Raw genomic sequence first — 17,784 nt, 5'->3', positions numbered from 1 at the left:
CCAGGATGGAGAGCAGGTTGGGGCAGGCCTCTGTGCTGGCTGGGGCTGCGTCCCGCTGACAGCCCACAGCAGCGCCCCACTTTGAAGACAGGCATCTCCCCGACCAGGACGGCTCCGCTTGCAGGGCCCGCCTGCTCCTTTAGAGCGAGAGAACCGGAAGGCGGGTGCCATTAGAGAGCTATGTGACATTCCTCTCCTCTCCTTTTCCTTCTTAGTCTTACTGGTAGGCACATTAAAACCTGTTCTTACTTCCCCCTTGTCTCAAGTATGGAAAAGAGTCAGAAGGTGAATAGTAGTAGAATCCGTGATGATGGCACACGGTATTGACTGTCAGCTCAGGGCCCGACCCTGGCAGCAGCCCTACACGTACGGCTGCCTTTAATGTTCACACAGCCCTCTGAGGGAGGGGGTGACGTCAGTACCCCAGTCACGGTGAGGATGGGGTGCACAGAACTGGCAGAGCTGGGTGTGTGTTCAGAAAAATGGTCTCTCTGACATAGCGACACGTTTACTTTTGAGCAGCGTTACATCTTCAAATAGTAGACCTGTGGCCCCTCGACCATACCTGCCTTACAGGAAGCAATTCCGCAACCATGTGCAGCCATGGTGACACGCTCAGGGACACTACGTAGGACAGGCTTTATTATGCAGAGCTGGTGGCACTGGGATCAGCTTTTCATTAACATCAGGCTTCTCCACTGCCTTGCTCTGTGGTCGGTGATGGAGAATTCCCTTTTGAACTGACCAGGAGGTAGGAAGCATTTTCTGTGCCTCATCCATAAATCCGCTCAAGTTCATGACTCTAGCCAGAAGTAAATTAAGCAACCTAACAATGAGAGAGAATCAGCAAAGCCTTCCAAAATGTGAACTGCCCACATTCAAACCCCAGTCCCGGGCCTTGGCACAGAATGCACGCACGCTGCCCTGGGCCAGCCGGCTATGTGTTGTGACCCTCAGTGTCACTTCTCAGAGTGACACGCTCAGCCGGGATTCCACTGCAGCCTGGCTACTGGGTGCATATTTCTTTTAATAGCTGCCTTGAAATATAATGCACATAGCGTAACATTTATTCACAAAGTGTACAAGTCAGTGTTTCTTTGCACATTCATAGGATTGTGCAACCATCACACCACCTAATTTTATAACATTTCGTCACCCCTAAAAAAAACCACACCCATTGTAGTCGCTCCCGACTCCCACCCCACTACTCCCAGCCCGAGGCAACAACTAATGTACTTCCAGTCTGTATAGATCTATCTGCCTGTTCCGGACACTTTATAGATACAGCATCTCACGACATGGCTTTTGTGTGTCTGCCTTCTTTCATGTCGCATGTTTTCAAGTTTCCCCGTGTTGTAGCAGGTATCTCTGCTTTACTCCTTTTCACAACTGAATAATATTCCATTGTCGGGAGTCCACATTTTATTTATCCATTCATTAGCTGGCGGCATGTGGGTCGTTTCCACCTGTTGGTGTTAGGAACAATGCTGCCATGAACATCCAGGTGTGAGTTTTGTTTCTCGTAGGCATGTACCTGGGTATGGATCTGATGAGTCATGTGGTAACACTGTGATTAAGTTTTGCGGGACCACCAAACTTCTCCACAGTGGCTGCCCCATTTTACTAGCAAGGTGTGACTGTTTTGATTCTCCACATTCTCACCAATGATTTTTGATTGTATCCAGCCTCGTGGGGTCTCATCAAAGTTTGAGTTGCGTTTCCTTAGCGGGTAACGGTGTCGGGATGTTTCCTGCGCTTACTGGCCATTTGCACGTCTTCTTTGGAGCGATGTCTACTCAGATCCTTGGCCCATTGTTTTAACTGGGTGGTTTGTCTTTTTGTTGTTGAGTTGTAGGAGTTCTTTACGTATTCTGGAAACTAGACCTTTATCAGATTTATGATGTGGAAATATTTTCTCCCATTCTCTAGGCTCTTGTTTTCTTTCTTGCTGGTTTAGTTGCAGCACGGTGGCCTTTCATTTTGACGATGTCCTGTTTCCTATTATTTCTTTTGTGGCCTGTGCTTTCAGCACATATCCAGGGTGTCGTATCTAAGAAACCATTGTGTTGGCGGCACTTGTTTTAACGACTAAATTAAATCTGATTCTCACCTTCAGTTAATCTCTAATCCTTGTCATGTTGTTCTTTTATTTTCATTTCTTTGTATTAGTTTCAGGTGTACAAAACAATGTTATACATTTACACCCCTCACAAAGTGATAACTGCCTCCCCCAATCTACTACCCCTCTGACATCGTATATATGTAGCTGTGACAGTTCCACTGACTCTATTCCCTGTGCTGTACTCCACATCCCGTGACGAGATATATAGTATTTAATTATAGTTGACATTCAACATTACTAGTGTACTTGCCGGTAATATGTTTTTCACTCATCATGTCATGTTGTTCTTTTAAAAGTAGAGTTTTGATGATTTGAAATGTATCTTCATGGAAAACGTATTACCGGCAAGTACACTAGTAAATGGACTCGTCATTTTTGCTCCCTCGCTCATATTTCTCTTTGTCTAGACCAGCGGCTCTCCACCAGGCCTGTGCCCCCAAGCTCAGAAGCCCTGGCCTGGACAGGCTAAGCCTGCCCGTGAGTGTGCCCGTCCTATTCTGATTCTCATAGAAAGGGACGTGCCTGGGGGGTGAGCCAGTTTCCACTATCCTGGACTTCATGTCTCTGCATATTCTTGACTTTGATCCTAAAAGCTTTCAATGTTTTGCTAATATCTTTTGTTCCTTATCCAATCCCAGCCTAAAGCAAGAATAAGAATGATCTTTTTTTTTAAAACAAACAAAGCAAAAATGCTGAGTAACAAGATTAAGTTACAAGAACTGTTTGTATTGCAACACACACACACTGGAAGGACTGAGCTTGGACCCCAAAGACAAGCCACACCAAAAGAAGGTGAGGTTGACCCCAGCCTCCCAGGCATGGGCCCCTGACTCACTGGACCTTCTTGTTTGTGACACGTCATGCCCCAGGAACAATGGGAACATTTTAACTCCAGGCTCCCAAAGCCGGGATAAGCCCAGCTGGGCTATCTGCTTTGACCTAATTAGATTTTTCTTGAATCTGAGAGAAGCGAGTCCTCACTGAGAGCACACAGCTGGCTGTGCCTGGCTTTGGTGGACACTCCACCTGGGCAGTGAGTGGACCCACTGCGAGCTGTTTGGGGATCTGAGCACGGCTGTCCTGCAGGTCACATTTGTAACTCCAATCAAATCAGGAGGGGGCATTTGCAAGGCAATGTTTCTTTTGGAAATGCAAGAAATAGCCACTCATATTTAAAGAGAACTTAAAAACCCTTCCAACACTGAAGACATCCTGTGGTGTCCTGTCCAAGTCGGTCACTCAGAACCAGTGAGGACGAGCGAATGCTGTCTGCTCAGCTCACGCCCAAGACCCCTGCCGGTGAGGAGGGACCCTCGGCTCATGAAAGAGTCGGGACAGAATGGAGTCGGGCTTGACTGCCTTCTGGATGATGACAAACGGTTCCCACCAGACACTCAGTGGGGTGTGAACCCATGTGCTCCTCACGGCCTCACCCAGTAAGCAGAGAACGCACGAGCTAAATGTCGTTTCAGTCACACACGAATGAAAACTACGGAGTAAAAAACTCAAGTACTGGGGATGCTTAAATTGTTTAATTTATAATGAATATTGTGCCAGTGTTTAGGGAGAAAAGCGCAATGAACTATTGTGTTGATGAAACACTGTATGTTACAACAGAGTTTTGTTTTTCCAGGATGGTGAAGCTAACAGAGGAGAGTCTGAGAAAAAGAGAAATCTTCACGAATTTTCCCGGGAGACCTCGGAAGACAATGAGGTGTTTGGTATGTAACGTAAAAAGGAGAAGCAGAGATTTCATGGGATAACTGCGCAAACACAGTTGGGGAAGGTTTTAATTGTTTGATTATGAGAATCATCTGTGAATCTGTTCTCATTACTGAAAACACAGCCTCTATACAATGAGGAAGGGGAGCCGCTCGTGACCCTGATGCATCCGGTCGCCCCGACGTGACCCTCGGGTGACGGTGGGGTCCGTCTGTCGCCATCTTGCTTTTGCCTTTTTCGGTTGTTCTGCGTTCTTTTGTATACACACAGACACCAGAGAGTTCCCAGATTTTTCCTTATTATGTGATATTTGTCTAATCATCTATTTGCTCCTTTGTGTGTGGGCATTAGGAAGCCATACAGCCCGTAAAAAATCACTAACGAGGAAGGGAACTCGTCCCAAAGCTTGGATACTGTGCTGTTTATTTTAACTAGAAAGAACGACTTGGGGTGTTGAAGGAGAACTGTTTGCTGTAACACTTGGCTTTTCCGTGTGCCCTGGTGACGTACGTTGCCTTGACCTGTTGTCATCCGTCTTCATGTCTGCTCCCAGGAGTGAATGACAGGTTCTTGTGCGGTTTGTTTGTCACCGCTCTTGTCTCCACCTTGGCCGTGTGACAGAGACAATCAGGGCCGCGCCCACTACCGCTGGCTAGGCAGAGACTCGGAGCACGCCTGTCAGTGCCTGCTCTCTCCTCAGATCCTAAAGGGGCGAGAGCAACAGGCAGCATGAAACCCACTCGGGCCCTGAGATCCCACTGGCATATCTAACGGAGAGGGCGCCATAAAGAAAATGTCCCTGTCACCAGGGCAGCTGGCTTGCAGGTTGTGACACTGGAGGCAAACGCACCTCCTGGCCATGTTCCCTGGCCTGGGTTCCACTTATTTGTGGGAAGGGCTTCTTTGTATGTCACTTGCCCGGCAGGAAAACCCACCCCAATTTCTTGTTCCTCACGTACTTCCTCTTCTTCAGCAAACCCTTCCTTTTCCATGAGTGCATCCTTGCCGAGCCGGCACACGTAATGACCAAGTCCTGCTGCCCACTTTTTCAGTCTCTTAAGCTCCCGTGAAAATCAACAGAACCCAAAGGCCCAAGGCTGAAGGCCGTGAATACGACTGTGATGAAAATGAGGTTTGCAGGAGGAGTTCAGCACGCTCCCCTGCTTCTGCATGACTCGTATTGATGTTCTGGCGTTTTCTGAGGGTGTTGTCTGAGCACAGTCATGGCCTTTCGGAGGTGGGGTTCCTGTTCCTGGGGTCAGGGGATGCAGGGAAGAGTAGAGGCGCATCCGTGCCTGGCGAGCTCATCTGCGCTCTTTAGAATTTCGGGGGACCCGGCTGCCAGTTTGAATGGCACGTCTGCGTGGTGATGCCTTCGGGAGTAACCCCGTCCGGAAACCTAAGATAAGGCTTCTTTAGCTGTCTCCTTACTCCTGTATCCCAACATGCGCAAACAAACACGTGAAGGGAAGTGACAGGATGCTGGCATCCAGTGTTAGGTTTCATGCGTGACTAGCAGTAAGGTGTTATTTTGGCTAAACTTACTTGTTTTTAAAGCAAACGTCATTTTTATCATTATTCCCCCAGTGATCGCTTTTGAAATTACTCGTAACAATGTCAGCCATTCTATCAGGTCCATATGCACATATGTACCATGTACCATGGAAAGGTCTATAATAAGCCTTTATCTTAAATTAGGAACACGGTTCAGTTCCTAAGACACTTTCCAGGGCAGCTGTCTTTGACCTTCTCAAGTAGAGATTTGATTTGGAGAATTATCATCTAGAGTTGACTGTGAAAGCCAATGGAAATGCAAGTATTTCAATCACGCCACAAACTTGAGCTTGTTTTTTCATGGGAAGAACGATACCACAGGCAGCATCTGTCCGTCTGGTCCGCTTTGGCTCCCGAGCCTGGAGCATTGAGACGCCCACCTGTCTGCCGTGCGAGTGGACCTGGCACCTGCCCAGCTCCCGCCACACCCATTCCAGGGACGAGGAAACAGGTCCGTCACCGTCACCTCCGCGTCACACAGACTTGATGCTGGGTTCAGGTGGAGTCACCACAGAGGGGGACTGGGAGGACGTCCTTCTGACAACGTCGTCACTTCATCCGACCAGAACTCACGTGGCTCAGACGCCTTCTGGGTTTCCATTCTCTGCACCAACAGCTGTCGGACGTCTGTCTGCATTTGAACTCCACAGTCTCCATTCCTGATGCTTTCCTGGAATCCAGGGAAGCCCAGTCTGCAGGTGCAGAGTGGTCGTATAAAAGGAGCTGAAATGACCTTGGCTCTCAATCTTGACTGTCTAATCTTGGGGAATATGCATGAGAATTCTCTTTAACTTATGACAGTACCACAGATGTGCAAATGAAAGGCACTTTCCAAAAATGCCTTTTCTTGACCAAACAACAACTCCCTGAGCATTATGGGAAGCCACGCTGTCTGCATGTTCTGGGAACCATGATCCTCAGCAACCATTGCCCGGCAATTGTCCAGCTCCTGGCAATCATTTTGTGTCAGAAGAATCAGGGCTTGTGAGGACACGCAGAGGCCGCTGTCTGTTACCCAAGGTGGGTCACACGGACTCCAGGTCTCTCTGGAAGTCGGGAAACAGTGCTATACTCCCACTGGCTAGATTCCCGGTTCAGGACTGGATTGGAGGGGTTGGCGAGGTGTGTGGCCCGTGGCTGACGACGGCCGGCACAGCCACAAGCTGCTGGCTCACCTACCACATGCTCGAGACCACAGGCGGCACGACTAAAACCAGGCACACTTCCTCCACGTCTCTGTGAAGGCCAGAGCCAGCTCCTGCTCAGCGATGCTCTTAAAACTTTATTTGCCTTTTTGTTTCCTGGGGAAATCCCACTGGCGGGGTGCTTTAGAGCTAAGCAAATAGCGTGTTAGGGCACCTTTTAAATCGCCTTCTGACAGCCCGTGGCTGCCTGTCAGGACTTGTGCCTGACTACCCAAAGGGGAAGAATGTACTGGAAGGCTCGGTAGCCTGGAGAGGAACCATGGGTCGTGCTGTCCGAGCTTTGGGGAACCAGGTTGTTTATGGTGGGCCCGTCACTAGGCTGTTTTGAACCACACACACACACACACACACACACACACACACACACACACAGCACACACTGTCCCGTCCTGTGGAAACCAGGCTGGAAGGAGGTGTCATCACCCCACCCCCTCCCTCTGAGCTCACTACCCACCGGGCTAAAGCAGGCAGGCGGTTGAGGTAGGTGAGCGGAAGCCTTAGGTCTCCCTAAGTTATGCTGGCAAAGCAGAGGAGTGTCCAAAAGAGGGCGCTCAGCTCTTTCCAGAATGAAGGCTTCCTTCTGGTGGGACTCGCAGCTGGGAAATCAGAGCCGAGAGGGTGGGTACCGTCTTGTGGGGTGAACGCTAATGCAGGTCTGCAGGGTAGAGCCGTCTTCACACAGACAAAGCCAGCACTTTCCTGCCTCAGCACTTTACATGGCTAAGCCGTGTACGAATGGCCTGTGGGGCAAAACACCGTTGACATCCCTGGGAAGACGCTTACTGGCTTATTGCTCATGTGATGGAGGCAGAATTGTCCATATTTAACGAAACACGTATTCATGTTGGAGACATTTAAGTGCAGAGAGTGTAACAGTGTGTTAAGTGCATATAAGGACATGTACACGTACGTGTGTCTTTACTGCACAGAGCTTGAGTTCACCTCTCATGAGAAAACACACAAGGAAACTATGTACCATAAGAAAACATGAACTTGAGACCCAGGAAAGGAAGACCTCGCATGTGTCAACCGCACAGCAGTTCTGGAGTTGAACTTCTCATTTAACCCGGAGCTTCCGCTGCCCGAGTGGAAAGGGAGACCCAGTCCGTTTAACATTTCTCATTTTTCCCAGCTCCTTCCCGCTGAGTGATTTCGGGTGGTGCACGCATTCTTCCATGTCCGGGTTTCCTGCGTGTACATGGGGCGAGAGGAGAACCGCCCCCTTGTCTGGGAGGAGTGCCGGGCACACAGAGAATGCGCAGGCAAAACCGGACGGCTCTGCCAGAGGCGCTCAGGCTGGCCTGGCCCAGTCACGTGGCTCGTGTCCTGCCGTCAGTGTGGCTGTCCTCCCACTTCTGTGTCACCAGGGGGCACAGGGAGCAGCAAAGCTTTCCTGGCACCATTGCTCTGGGAGAACCGTCCTGCCCCCTAAGGCAGTGGCATGTCCTGCCCTGCACCCCCCTGGCAAGGGTCAGAAAAATTTCTTTCCCACCTGCAGAGAAGGAGAAAGCGGATGTTCTGGGGGGAGCTCAGCAGCCCGGCCAGAGTTGCTTCAGGGAGAACAGGGGAGGAGGGTCCCCATCCGTCTCACAACAAACTGAAAACGATTGTGGTTAATGTCGTGTTTTATTGTCAGTGTTTAATCAGGGCTGCGTCTTCTCTTTTCTTTTTCACTTGCACAATATTTCAGTTATATCTGGCTGGTGATTTCTGCTGTGGATGAAATCCCAGCTGCCTCAGTTTCCCTGGAAATGTGTATCTGAGTTTATAAGCTCTTACTGTTCGAACTGACCTCAAGAGTGCAGACAGCTACTAGGTTATCAGTAAGCTGTGTTGTTGAATTTTGTGTTCACGAGAACCCTTTCCAGCAGATGAGTAAACACTTGGCGACAGGAGTGGCTGACGTGGGGACGTGGGTCCCACAGGGGCTGATGGGCAGCAGCTTCCGTACTTGAGGCTCCGCCGTGGCGCCTGTGTTCCTGTTCCCACATGCGTGGTCATGGGACATTTGTCATCACAGCCCTAGGCACACGCGCGAGAGTGGGGAAAGGACAGGGACGGAGGGTGGGCCCCATTTCATTCTTTTCTTTGTGAAAATTCTCACAGCCACTATCAAAGCCTTAATCACTCCAGCGCAGCTTCTAGAACCAGAGTTTCAGGAGTACCTGGGTTTCCGTCGGCAGGACTGTTTGGAAAACTGCTGATAGTTTCACTTCTCCTGTCATGGACTGTGTGTGCAAAGGGCAGGCTGATGAGCCTTTGTTTTGTCCGAAAGCAAACACCTTCTTATTAGAGGAAACCTGTTTTGCTGCAAAAACAAGCATTCCGTGAAAGAGAAAACCAAGCCCATTTGCAGCTTGTTTCATGGGCAGCTGTCAGGGGACAGTGGCATCAAGGGTGGCACTGGCTAGGAGAACAGCGGCATCATGGCCTCCCGGGTCTGTTCTGAGTTTTAAGGAGACGGGGTCGTTGTAGAATTTCTGTGTTTCCTTGGCCCCCACTTTTGGGGTTTCCTCCTTCAGTACAAGGACGTCTCCCATGGGGTGTGCTGGGGGGAAGGCCCTCAGCAGGTCACAACTGGCTGCCTTTCGCTCTCGCTGGTTCTGCTGCTCCAACAGAGAGGAGCCCCGTCAATGCCACCTCTGTGGCAGCCAGAGGCGGTGCCTGTGCAGGCGACACCCCTCACTGTCTCCTGAGCTGGGCAGGAGGCCTGGGGCTCGCGCCTGCTGTGTCCTGGGCTGGCAGAGCACCTCCTGTCCCTTGGGTCACAGACCAGGATGACACTGTGGTGCAGAGGAGACTCGTTCCAGGGCTCAGTGACTCAGCAGCACACCTCGAGCTGGCCGGGCGTCCGCTGGGTGGCACTGGGTCAGCGGCGTCCCAGAGGCCTCTGCTGCCTGCCCTGGTCCCCGCCTTCGAAATGAAACACACAGCTCAGGGTCACTTGAGGCCGACAGAGCCACAACAGGACAACTAAACGGCTTCCAGAACAAACAGGGAGTCCAGACCTCACAGAGGCACATGCAGCAGCTGCGAAGGACGTGGCCGGTGGACAGCAGCCTGGCCCAGCTTCAGACTGGGGGACTCAGAGCCCTCCCTGGCCACGGCCCCCCCCGCGGACCCCTCTGCTCATCCACTGCCACACTCGTGATGCATGAGCCTGTTGGGTCTCGGGTCCCAGATGTGAAAGCGTCTGTATTAGGTTTCCATCCTCAAAAGTTACCATTTCTAATCTCCCCTGCACGCCAGCGGGAACTTGGAATGTGGCCATGGGGCTGTCTCCTCCTGACTCCTCAGCCACCAGAGCTCATCCAGTGGACAGGTCCCTGGGTCGTTGGAGGACATTCCCTCGGCAGAGTGCCCTCCAAGAGAGCGGTGCGTGCCACACCTCCCCCAGCTCAGTCCTCCCCTTCCCCTGCACTTGGGGGCTGGCCACAACCCTCTTTCACTATTGCAGTGAGGGAAGGGGCGCCGAGCTTCCCTAGCACGCCCTGACGGGCGAGCCTCACCTCTGCCTCACTTCCACCCAGGGCTTCAACATCAGCATTCCCTAAATAGAAGAAACAAGTCTTTGAAAAGGAAAACAAAACTGCTTGCTGAGCTCTGCTTCTGGCAGAACTGGTGGCCACATGCAGCCAGTGTCACACATCTGCCCTCACCCCCACATGAAGCCTGAGTCACAGACCTGCCCCCCCCACAGGAAGCCAGTGTCACACACCTGCCCCGCCCCCACATGCAGCCTGATTCACAGACCTGCCCCCCCACAGGCAGCCAGTGTCACACATCTGCCCCCGCCCCCACATGCAGCCTGAGTCACACACCTGTCCCCGCACATGCAGCCTGAGTCACAGACAGGGCTTACTCATCACAGTGACACTGACCCCTCCCCACTCCTCAAGGAGACTGTGACCTCCGACCTCTGCTTTCCAGGTCATTGGAACTGCCTTGCTGTCTCTTTGGCGGTGTTAGCTGAGATGCAGCAGGAAGGCGTCAGTGATCCTGATTTCTTATCTCTCCTTGTGCAAGGTCGTGCCAGTGCCCTGCCTCTTGGAGACAAGGATTAAGTGATGATCAGGTACTTGGCTCGGCCAGGCTCCATGCACTGTGTCCCTTTTGTGTCACCGCTGTGTTACCGCACTCCATCAGTGCTGCTGGGCTCTGACCCCCCCACGGGAGACCTCACAGCACCTGAACTGTGAGGACAGTGGCAGCGGGCTTTTAAAACAGTCGGCAAATGTGACGCGGTGCTTGCAGGCTTAATTTTGTCATTGGAGATGTGACAGGCAGTTTTGAGATGTCTGTCGTTCCCCAGCAAGAGAATGTAGGCAAACTGATGTAATGCAGGCACGTTAAAATCGGAATGTTCCGTAGGTAGACAGGTCTCCCCAGGCCCGTCTGCTCCAGGCCTGCAGCACAGGCTCTCCCCGGGCCGTGGCACCGCCCACCTTCATGGCTGCCTGTCTGTGGGCAGCGGCCCACCTGCGGGCGGAAGTATGTGTTATTGATTTCATTTAGAACTTACCTCTAGCTGACACTTTTTTTATTTAAATTGTTCCAAAATATCATCTTTTAATGTTCCATTTCTTTTTCCTGAAACCTTTGTTCAGAACCAAAGACACTGAGCAAATGTAGTAACCCGTGGTCCCATCACTTGAAGGTGACACTGTCCTGAAATATAATTTGACTCAGGTGGAGGGACATGGGTGACAGAAGGTCCCCTTGAGGCAGCAAGATAACACTGCATCACGTTGATGCCACCAATGTCCCTGAACGCTTGGTGACCACCAGGGGGACCTCGGTGAGAAGTGTCCCCATCTTGCTGAAGGCAGAGGCAGCTCCAGGCACAGTAAAATGGACACTGACACACTCGCTGTCTCACACACACACTCACACACTCACAATACACACACTCGGTCACACACTCTTCCTCTCATGCTTATTCACACTCATTCACATACTCACATAGACACTAACACACTCGTACACACTCTCAAACACCCACATTCACACTGTCACACACGAGGGGAGGGAGGGCCACCACCACCGAGCCCCTGGGGGTCCCCTCTGGTCCCCGTGCACTGCAGGTTCCGATGCCCTTGGGTGGAGGTTGCTGCTGGTGTGCAGGCTCAGCGAGTGGGAGCCGTGTGGGGACGACCCGTGTGGCGACCGTGTCTCCCTGGCACGTGAGGGAGGCCCCGCACGGCCAGACCCACTGGAGCGGCCATCTCGCTGCAGACGCTTGTTTGCAGTTGCTGAGGCTAAAGGGCCTTCGCGGCTGCAGCGAAATCGAAGGGCAGGTGTCTCCTTCGGCCTCACTCAGCGGAGCATCTTATTCCTGGCTTTCCTATGAAATGGCTGGAAAGCACAGTTATGAGCCATCCTCAGCATCTCCCTCAGGTGCTCCTCTGGGCAGCAGGCCCGGCTCTGGCTTTCCTGGCACATTGTGTCAGGGCTGCTGCCAACACTCGGTCATCTCAGTCACTTTCATTACAACCGAACTAAAAAAACCAATACCTGAGAGCTGTGGGGTGGGGAGCAGGCTGGGGGACCCTGGGATAGAAAAGAAAGGTGCGGGATTAAGGGAGCTGCCAGCAGGGAAGGAGCAGGTCTGACAGCCCTGGGGGTGGGACGGCGGGGTGCTCGGGCGGCCGTGTATCAGCCACTCAGACGCACACGGAAGGGAAAGGTGAGACATGGTCCCAGAAGCACTGTGCGCTGTCCCCAGGCTTCAGTCACTGTCCCTTTAAAGTGTTAGAGGCCGGGGTGACCACCCCACTTGGACTCACAGAAACACCCCTTCAAAATGCTGTTCAAAGTGCTGTAAGTTCTGTTCAAAGTTCTTCAAAACTTGGCTTTTCCAAGCCATTGGAACAGAACCTTTTATTCACTGGTGCCTGCGAGGTGTGTGCAGCTGGGTTCCTGTCAGCAAGACAGAAGCACCTTTAAGGACAGAGAAGTGACTCTGTGGCAGCACACGGGCCACACACAGCATGCGTGTGGACACAGCGTGCGTGGGGACACAGCGTGCGTGCAGACACAGCGTGCATGGGGACACAGCGTGCGTGCGGACACAGCATGTGTGGGGGAAGGTGTGCGTGTGGCATTTGCAACATAAACAGAGCACCAGTTTTGTGTTTCAGAACTCTATCTTCAAATCGATAAGTTATTTATACTGTTTCAAATCTTTTTGTGTGTTTGCAACCGCCTCTCTGTTCAGCACGATACCTGACCCGCAGTTTTCTTTGCCAGACAGGCCTCAGGAATCAGCACAAGCGTGGAGGTGTTTCCAGGAACCCCTGGTGGTCTGGAGACCTGCACCTGCTTGAAGTCAGAGGCACAGGGAGACGCGGGCGGGGTGCGCGATGAAAGCCTGTGACTCTCAGGGCTGCTGCTGTTGCTCTTCTAGGAGCAGCAGTAATGACAAACAGGGCTTGGCCGAAACTTAGCTCATTTTCATAGCGACAGGAGCGGGCCTCGTTTGGGGAGATTAAAACAGTCACTAGTCACCCAGTGATGAGAACCGCTAACACGTCCACAGAAGGCCAAGAGTAATGGCCCTGAAGGAGGCTGGCGCTAGCACTCACTCCTTCCTGCTGGTGAGCAGGCTGAGCGCTGGCGTCTCAGATGGGCTGAGTCCTCCTTTCAAGCCAATCAGGTGTGGCTTCCACGTCCCCTTAGAGCCACCTCACAGAGCTTTTCATTCTAAACTTACGAACTTTTGAATCGATGGAAAATCAAGCCAGCCTTTTCTCCGTCAGGGTCTGAACATAGACTAGACCCTTACACGCTGTGTCTTCATGATGCATCGGTCATAGATTGTTTTATTCACTTAGAATAAGAACGATTCATCCAGGCTGCCAGTGTGCAGGGAGCAAGTCCCCATGGGAAGGAGGGGGATTTGCAGCCACTGGGCCGGAGGTGCCAGCAGCAGATCAAAGATTCAGAATAGGGACGCATGTGATGGAGCGGGCAGTACGCCTGTCACGAGTGTCTGGCTCCAAAAAGGTCAAGTTGCTGGGACAAGACGTGGGAGGCCCCACAAGCTGAGTGAGCGGACGCGCAAGATTCCTGCCTGAAGATCTGGGCACGTGAGCGGCACACGTTAAACGGTGTGTTAGGCAGGTGTGGACAGGTCAGCTTTCGTGTTCAGCGCCCCTCTTTGCTCCACTCTAGGCCCATATGGACAGCATGTGGGTGAACGACACCCCTGCCATGCGGCACCCAGTGGTCACTCAGTCCGTCGCAGTGCACGTGACGTGCAGAGCTCCCTCCCTCTAACAGTGATATTGCCACACTGCAGTGGACGCTAGGGACTTGGCAACCCACCCAGCCCTGCCGGGAGCCACGCTGGCCTTGGGTGAGCACAGCTGAGCAGTGCGGTGACACCAACCCATTGCCCAGGGTGCCCGCCACGCACCTGACAGGTGATGTCACCCAGTGTGTCCTTTACATATGCAGTAACCAGGACCCTTTGGAAATTACCCAAGACTTGTAGGAAATGACACCCAATTGTCTCTGTGAAAAAAATTTAAAAACTTATAAAAATTTGAAAACATTCAAGATCAGTTTTTCTTCAATTTTAGAGAACTTGAGAATACATACACATCCATATATATGTATGTATGAATTTATTTTCATGACATGCAAATGTTGGCCTTCTACTTATGATAATTTCCTTATGAAATTATCAATTTATTCACGGTTCACGCAACAACACAGAAAAATAGATTGTTGTTAGTACCCCTTGCGATTAAGTTAGAAGGTTCATAAATAAATCTTTTAATGTTTGTAGTCCAGTAGTTACCCTGTAAAGTGCAAATGGTTCTGATTATATGATCATGATAAATTGTCTTGAAATGATTTCCAAAAAAGAAAATAAACAAACCAAAAAAAAAACGAAAACAAATTTAAGACACTAGTGTGTGCATTACTGAAACAATGTATACCTAGAAATAGTTAAAGCAGCACATAGAGTTCGCCTAATACCGTTTTTTATAAATGACACCTTGGAATGTCTCCTTTATTTCCATTCATCAAATTGTTACATCGCCTTTTCTGAACCTGAAAAATCATGTTTTAGTGCCTGAGGTTTTTGCAAGTATGTCACCGAATAGTCCTTTACTTGAAGAGTTTTCAAGTTATTTTCACCCTTAAAGCATAGCAGGAGCTGCTACAGGCTGGTACCGAGCGCTGTGTGGCCGCCTCGTGGGGCCGGGACGCGGTCTGTGAAAAGCAGACATTGTGTGGACAGCCCCCATCTCCGCTGCACACATTTGACACCATTGTTCCTGTGGTTTCCAGGGACACAAAGTGCTGCGTACAGATCTGCAACTGTCCCCAAGGGAAGGTCTAAAACTAACCCTGTCTTTACTGAACGCCCAACAGTCAGAGTACCGATGGGATTGTACCCGTCCTACAAAACAGAGCATGTATATAAAATGTTACCGTTTGTGACTAGTTTTTCTATTAACAAACAAAAGTATTCTCTGAATACTTACAAAATAACTTAAATGTTTTTAGAAGTAGGATGGTTAAACTTGACACTATGTTTTAGTTGAGAGAAGGGACCCAGTCAAAACTAGTTATATCCGGACCCATGCTCCCTCCTCATTTGCTGACAGCAAACGCCAGGAGCTGGGTGATCTGGTCTTCTCGGGAGGCTGAGGACACTGTTCCTAGAACACGTGTCTGGCTGCGGGGTAGGAAGGCCACTCTCTGCACATCTCCCTCCCCTCCCTTCGTCACCTTGGAACAATTGCAGCTAAATGTTGGATATTTGTGTGTTCAACAAGCAAACGTTCCAGAAAGGGCGTGGAAAGCGATATTATTTCCGTTTGATTGTCAGCTGCTAGTTTTTCTTTATCTCTGCAGTGGTAGCTCTAGGTCTGACTTGTTTCTTTTCGTGCTCCATTCATTACTAGAAACGTCACATCTTTCTGCTGGTTACAAATAGATAGTGTAGGTTTTATTTTACGAATCCCTTTGGTTTTCTGCAAGACTTTTATTGGCAATTCTTCCAATATAAACCATTTTCTGTGATTATTTAGCAAACAAACTTCAGAATTGAAAGGGAGGAAGAAAGATAACATGAGAAAATTTTGATCTCCCAGAGGGCCGACTTCCTTTCAGTAAGGGTGCACATTCATCTTCTCTTTTAAAAATAACTGTTATTAACCCTATTCATGATGTTAAAACTAACTACGTTTTATAAAACTGTGTTGCACGTCCAGCCACAGAGCTCCAGCTGTGCAGACGACAGCCTTCCATAGTTTCCTCCACTCTGGACTCACAGACTGACTTCTCCTGCTGTCACGTGGCGCTAATCTCCTCCGTTCTGGGTTGTTAAGGCTGCCCGGACTGATGACTCCTGCTCTTACAGCTTGAAATGAGATTACAGATCACAGAGGTCAATGCGCTTTTCTGCCAAGGGGCAGATAGTAAACATTTTAGGTGTTGGGGGCCCTGTGGTCTCTGTCACGCCTGCTCAGCTGTGTCTGTCAGGCATCAGCAAATGGGCGTGGTTGTGCCCACCACACTGCTGACGGACACTGGAATTTGAACTTCCTGTACTTGCCACGGGTCATGAAGTACTACCTTTTCCTTTTTTAACTATTTAGGGAGGTAAAAGCACATTGTCAGCTTGCAGGCTGCACAGAACTGGCGATGGGCCACACTGGTCCTGGCATGCTGTGCTGATGGCCACCTGTGCCATCCCTGCTGACATGAGCGTCCTGCCCACGGCAGGACACCGGGCAGCCATCCTGGTGTCCGCACACACGGAAGGCCACAGAAAATCTCTGCCGATCAGCCAGACCTGAAAGTTCTTGTACTTTAAAAGTATCACTGCAAAGCTAACAGGAGCACCCATCATGTGAATGAATTGATAAGTAATACTTCCATTAAGCAAGTAATATTCATATATGTTGGGGTGCTGGGGGCACAGGGGACAGTGGGTCAGAGTCAGGCCTGGGGAGCTGGCCCTTCCTTATCTGCTCCCCGGGACCCAGTTATGGAGTGGTAGGAAAACACACAACTTGGGTTTGCATTTCTGTCCCCTGTGTGCTGTGGAGTACGACACTCGGTTTCCTTCAGATGTGAAGTCGGGTTAGTGGCGTGTGCTATTTGCTGGGTGGGATCTGAGGTGAAGGTGTGGCAGAAAGTTCTCTGTAAGCATCACCTCCGGGTCCTGTCGGTCCTCAGAGTGGCGGCCATGACACTCCTGAGTTGTAGTGTCAGCACATTGTCCTGTGTCCTGTTTGCAACCAGGCACACCTGTGGCCCCAGGACCCTGCCCCCTCTGCAGCCACACACCACCCCTCCCCCCGCCCCCCTCCCACCACCACGCTGCCTCCGACAAAGACGTCACCTCTGCTTGGCAATCTTGTGCTCCCTTCCTAGAAATGGCTCTGTCTGGGAGCATGGCAGGGCCTGAGATGGCTCAGCCTGGCTCATGCCGTCTGCCCGCCACCACGGTCAGCAAAGGCTCTGCACCGGGCTTTCCCCTTTGACCTGACTGCACCCACTGCCCCCACGCCACCCCCAGAGGCTGCGCTCTTACCCTGTGCCGTGAATGTGAATCCTCTGTGCGTGGGGCCAGGTTGTTGGGGTGTGTGTCTGAGCTCTGCGTCGTGGCATTTCCAGCTGTGGAAGGAAGCGAGAACCTTGCAGACACCCCTAGGTCTTCAGGGAGCACAACGGGTGCCATGCCCGTGGTGGGGGTGGCTCTAAGACTGCACAGAGCCTGGGCCACAGCGGCTCACCTTGGGAAGCGCCCTGGGTGGGCCTTTGTCCCATAGGGATCCTGGGACACGCCCAGAACTAGAGTCTGTGCACAGTGGCCTTCCTGAGTGTGCCCTGGGTGGTTTTGGGCATGACCCGATGGCTGGCGGAGGTGACAGCCTGAGCTCTCGGCCTGGAGAGTGAGTCCTCCCAGCCCAGCAATCCTGGGAGGATTTCAGGGTGTGCTAACTCATGTCAGGTGAGACTGATTTTCACACACGTCAGAAATGAAGCCACTGCTTCTTCCTCTCACACAGTAAAAACTGCTATAGCTTGCAGAACACGGCCAGAGGGCCTTGGCGGCATTTGGAATGATACCAGGGACGAAGTGCTGCAATGAGTCAAAGTGAAGAAAATGACCTGAGCACAAAGCGGGGACTGGTAGGGAATTGGCTCCTTGGT

The 17,784-nt window shown here is 51.2% G+C and overlaps 1 protein-coding gene across 3 annotated transcripts in view; it reads left to right on the top strand.

Moving 5' to 3' along the window:
- The window catches only part of MBP (myelin basic protein), an 89,139-nt gene that overhangs the window by 30,424 nt on the left and 40,931 nt on the right, over window positions 1-17,784 (top strand). For all 3 annotated transcript variants that reach the window (XM_033087780.1, XM_033087782.1, XM_033087779.1), the window contains exon 3: window positions 3,756-3,843. In XM_033087780.1, coding sequence (XP_032943671.1) covers window positions 3,756-3,843 — 88 coding nt within the window. The remainder of the gene's footprint in view (window positions 1-3,755; window positions 3,844-17,784) is intronic.

The sequence above is a fragment of the Rhinolophus ferrumequinum genome, chromosome 19 (genome assembly GCF_004115265.2).
Source record: "Rhinolophus ferrumequinum isolate MPI-CBG mRhiFer1 chromosome 19, mRhiFer1_v1.p, whole genome shotgun sequence".
In the NCBI taxonomy this organism is placed as follows: domain Eukaryota; kingdom Metazoa; phylum Chordata; class Mammalia; order Chiroptera; family Rhinolophidae; genus Rhinolophus; species Rhinolophus ferrumequinum.
This window is presented reverse-complemented; position numbering and strand designations above follow the sequence as displayed.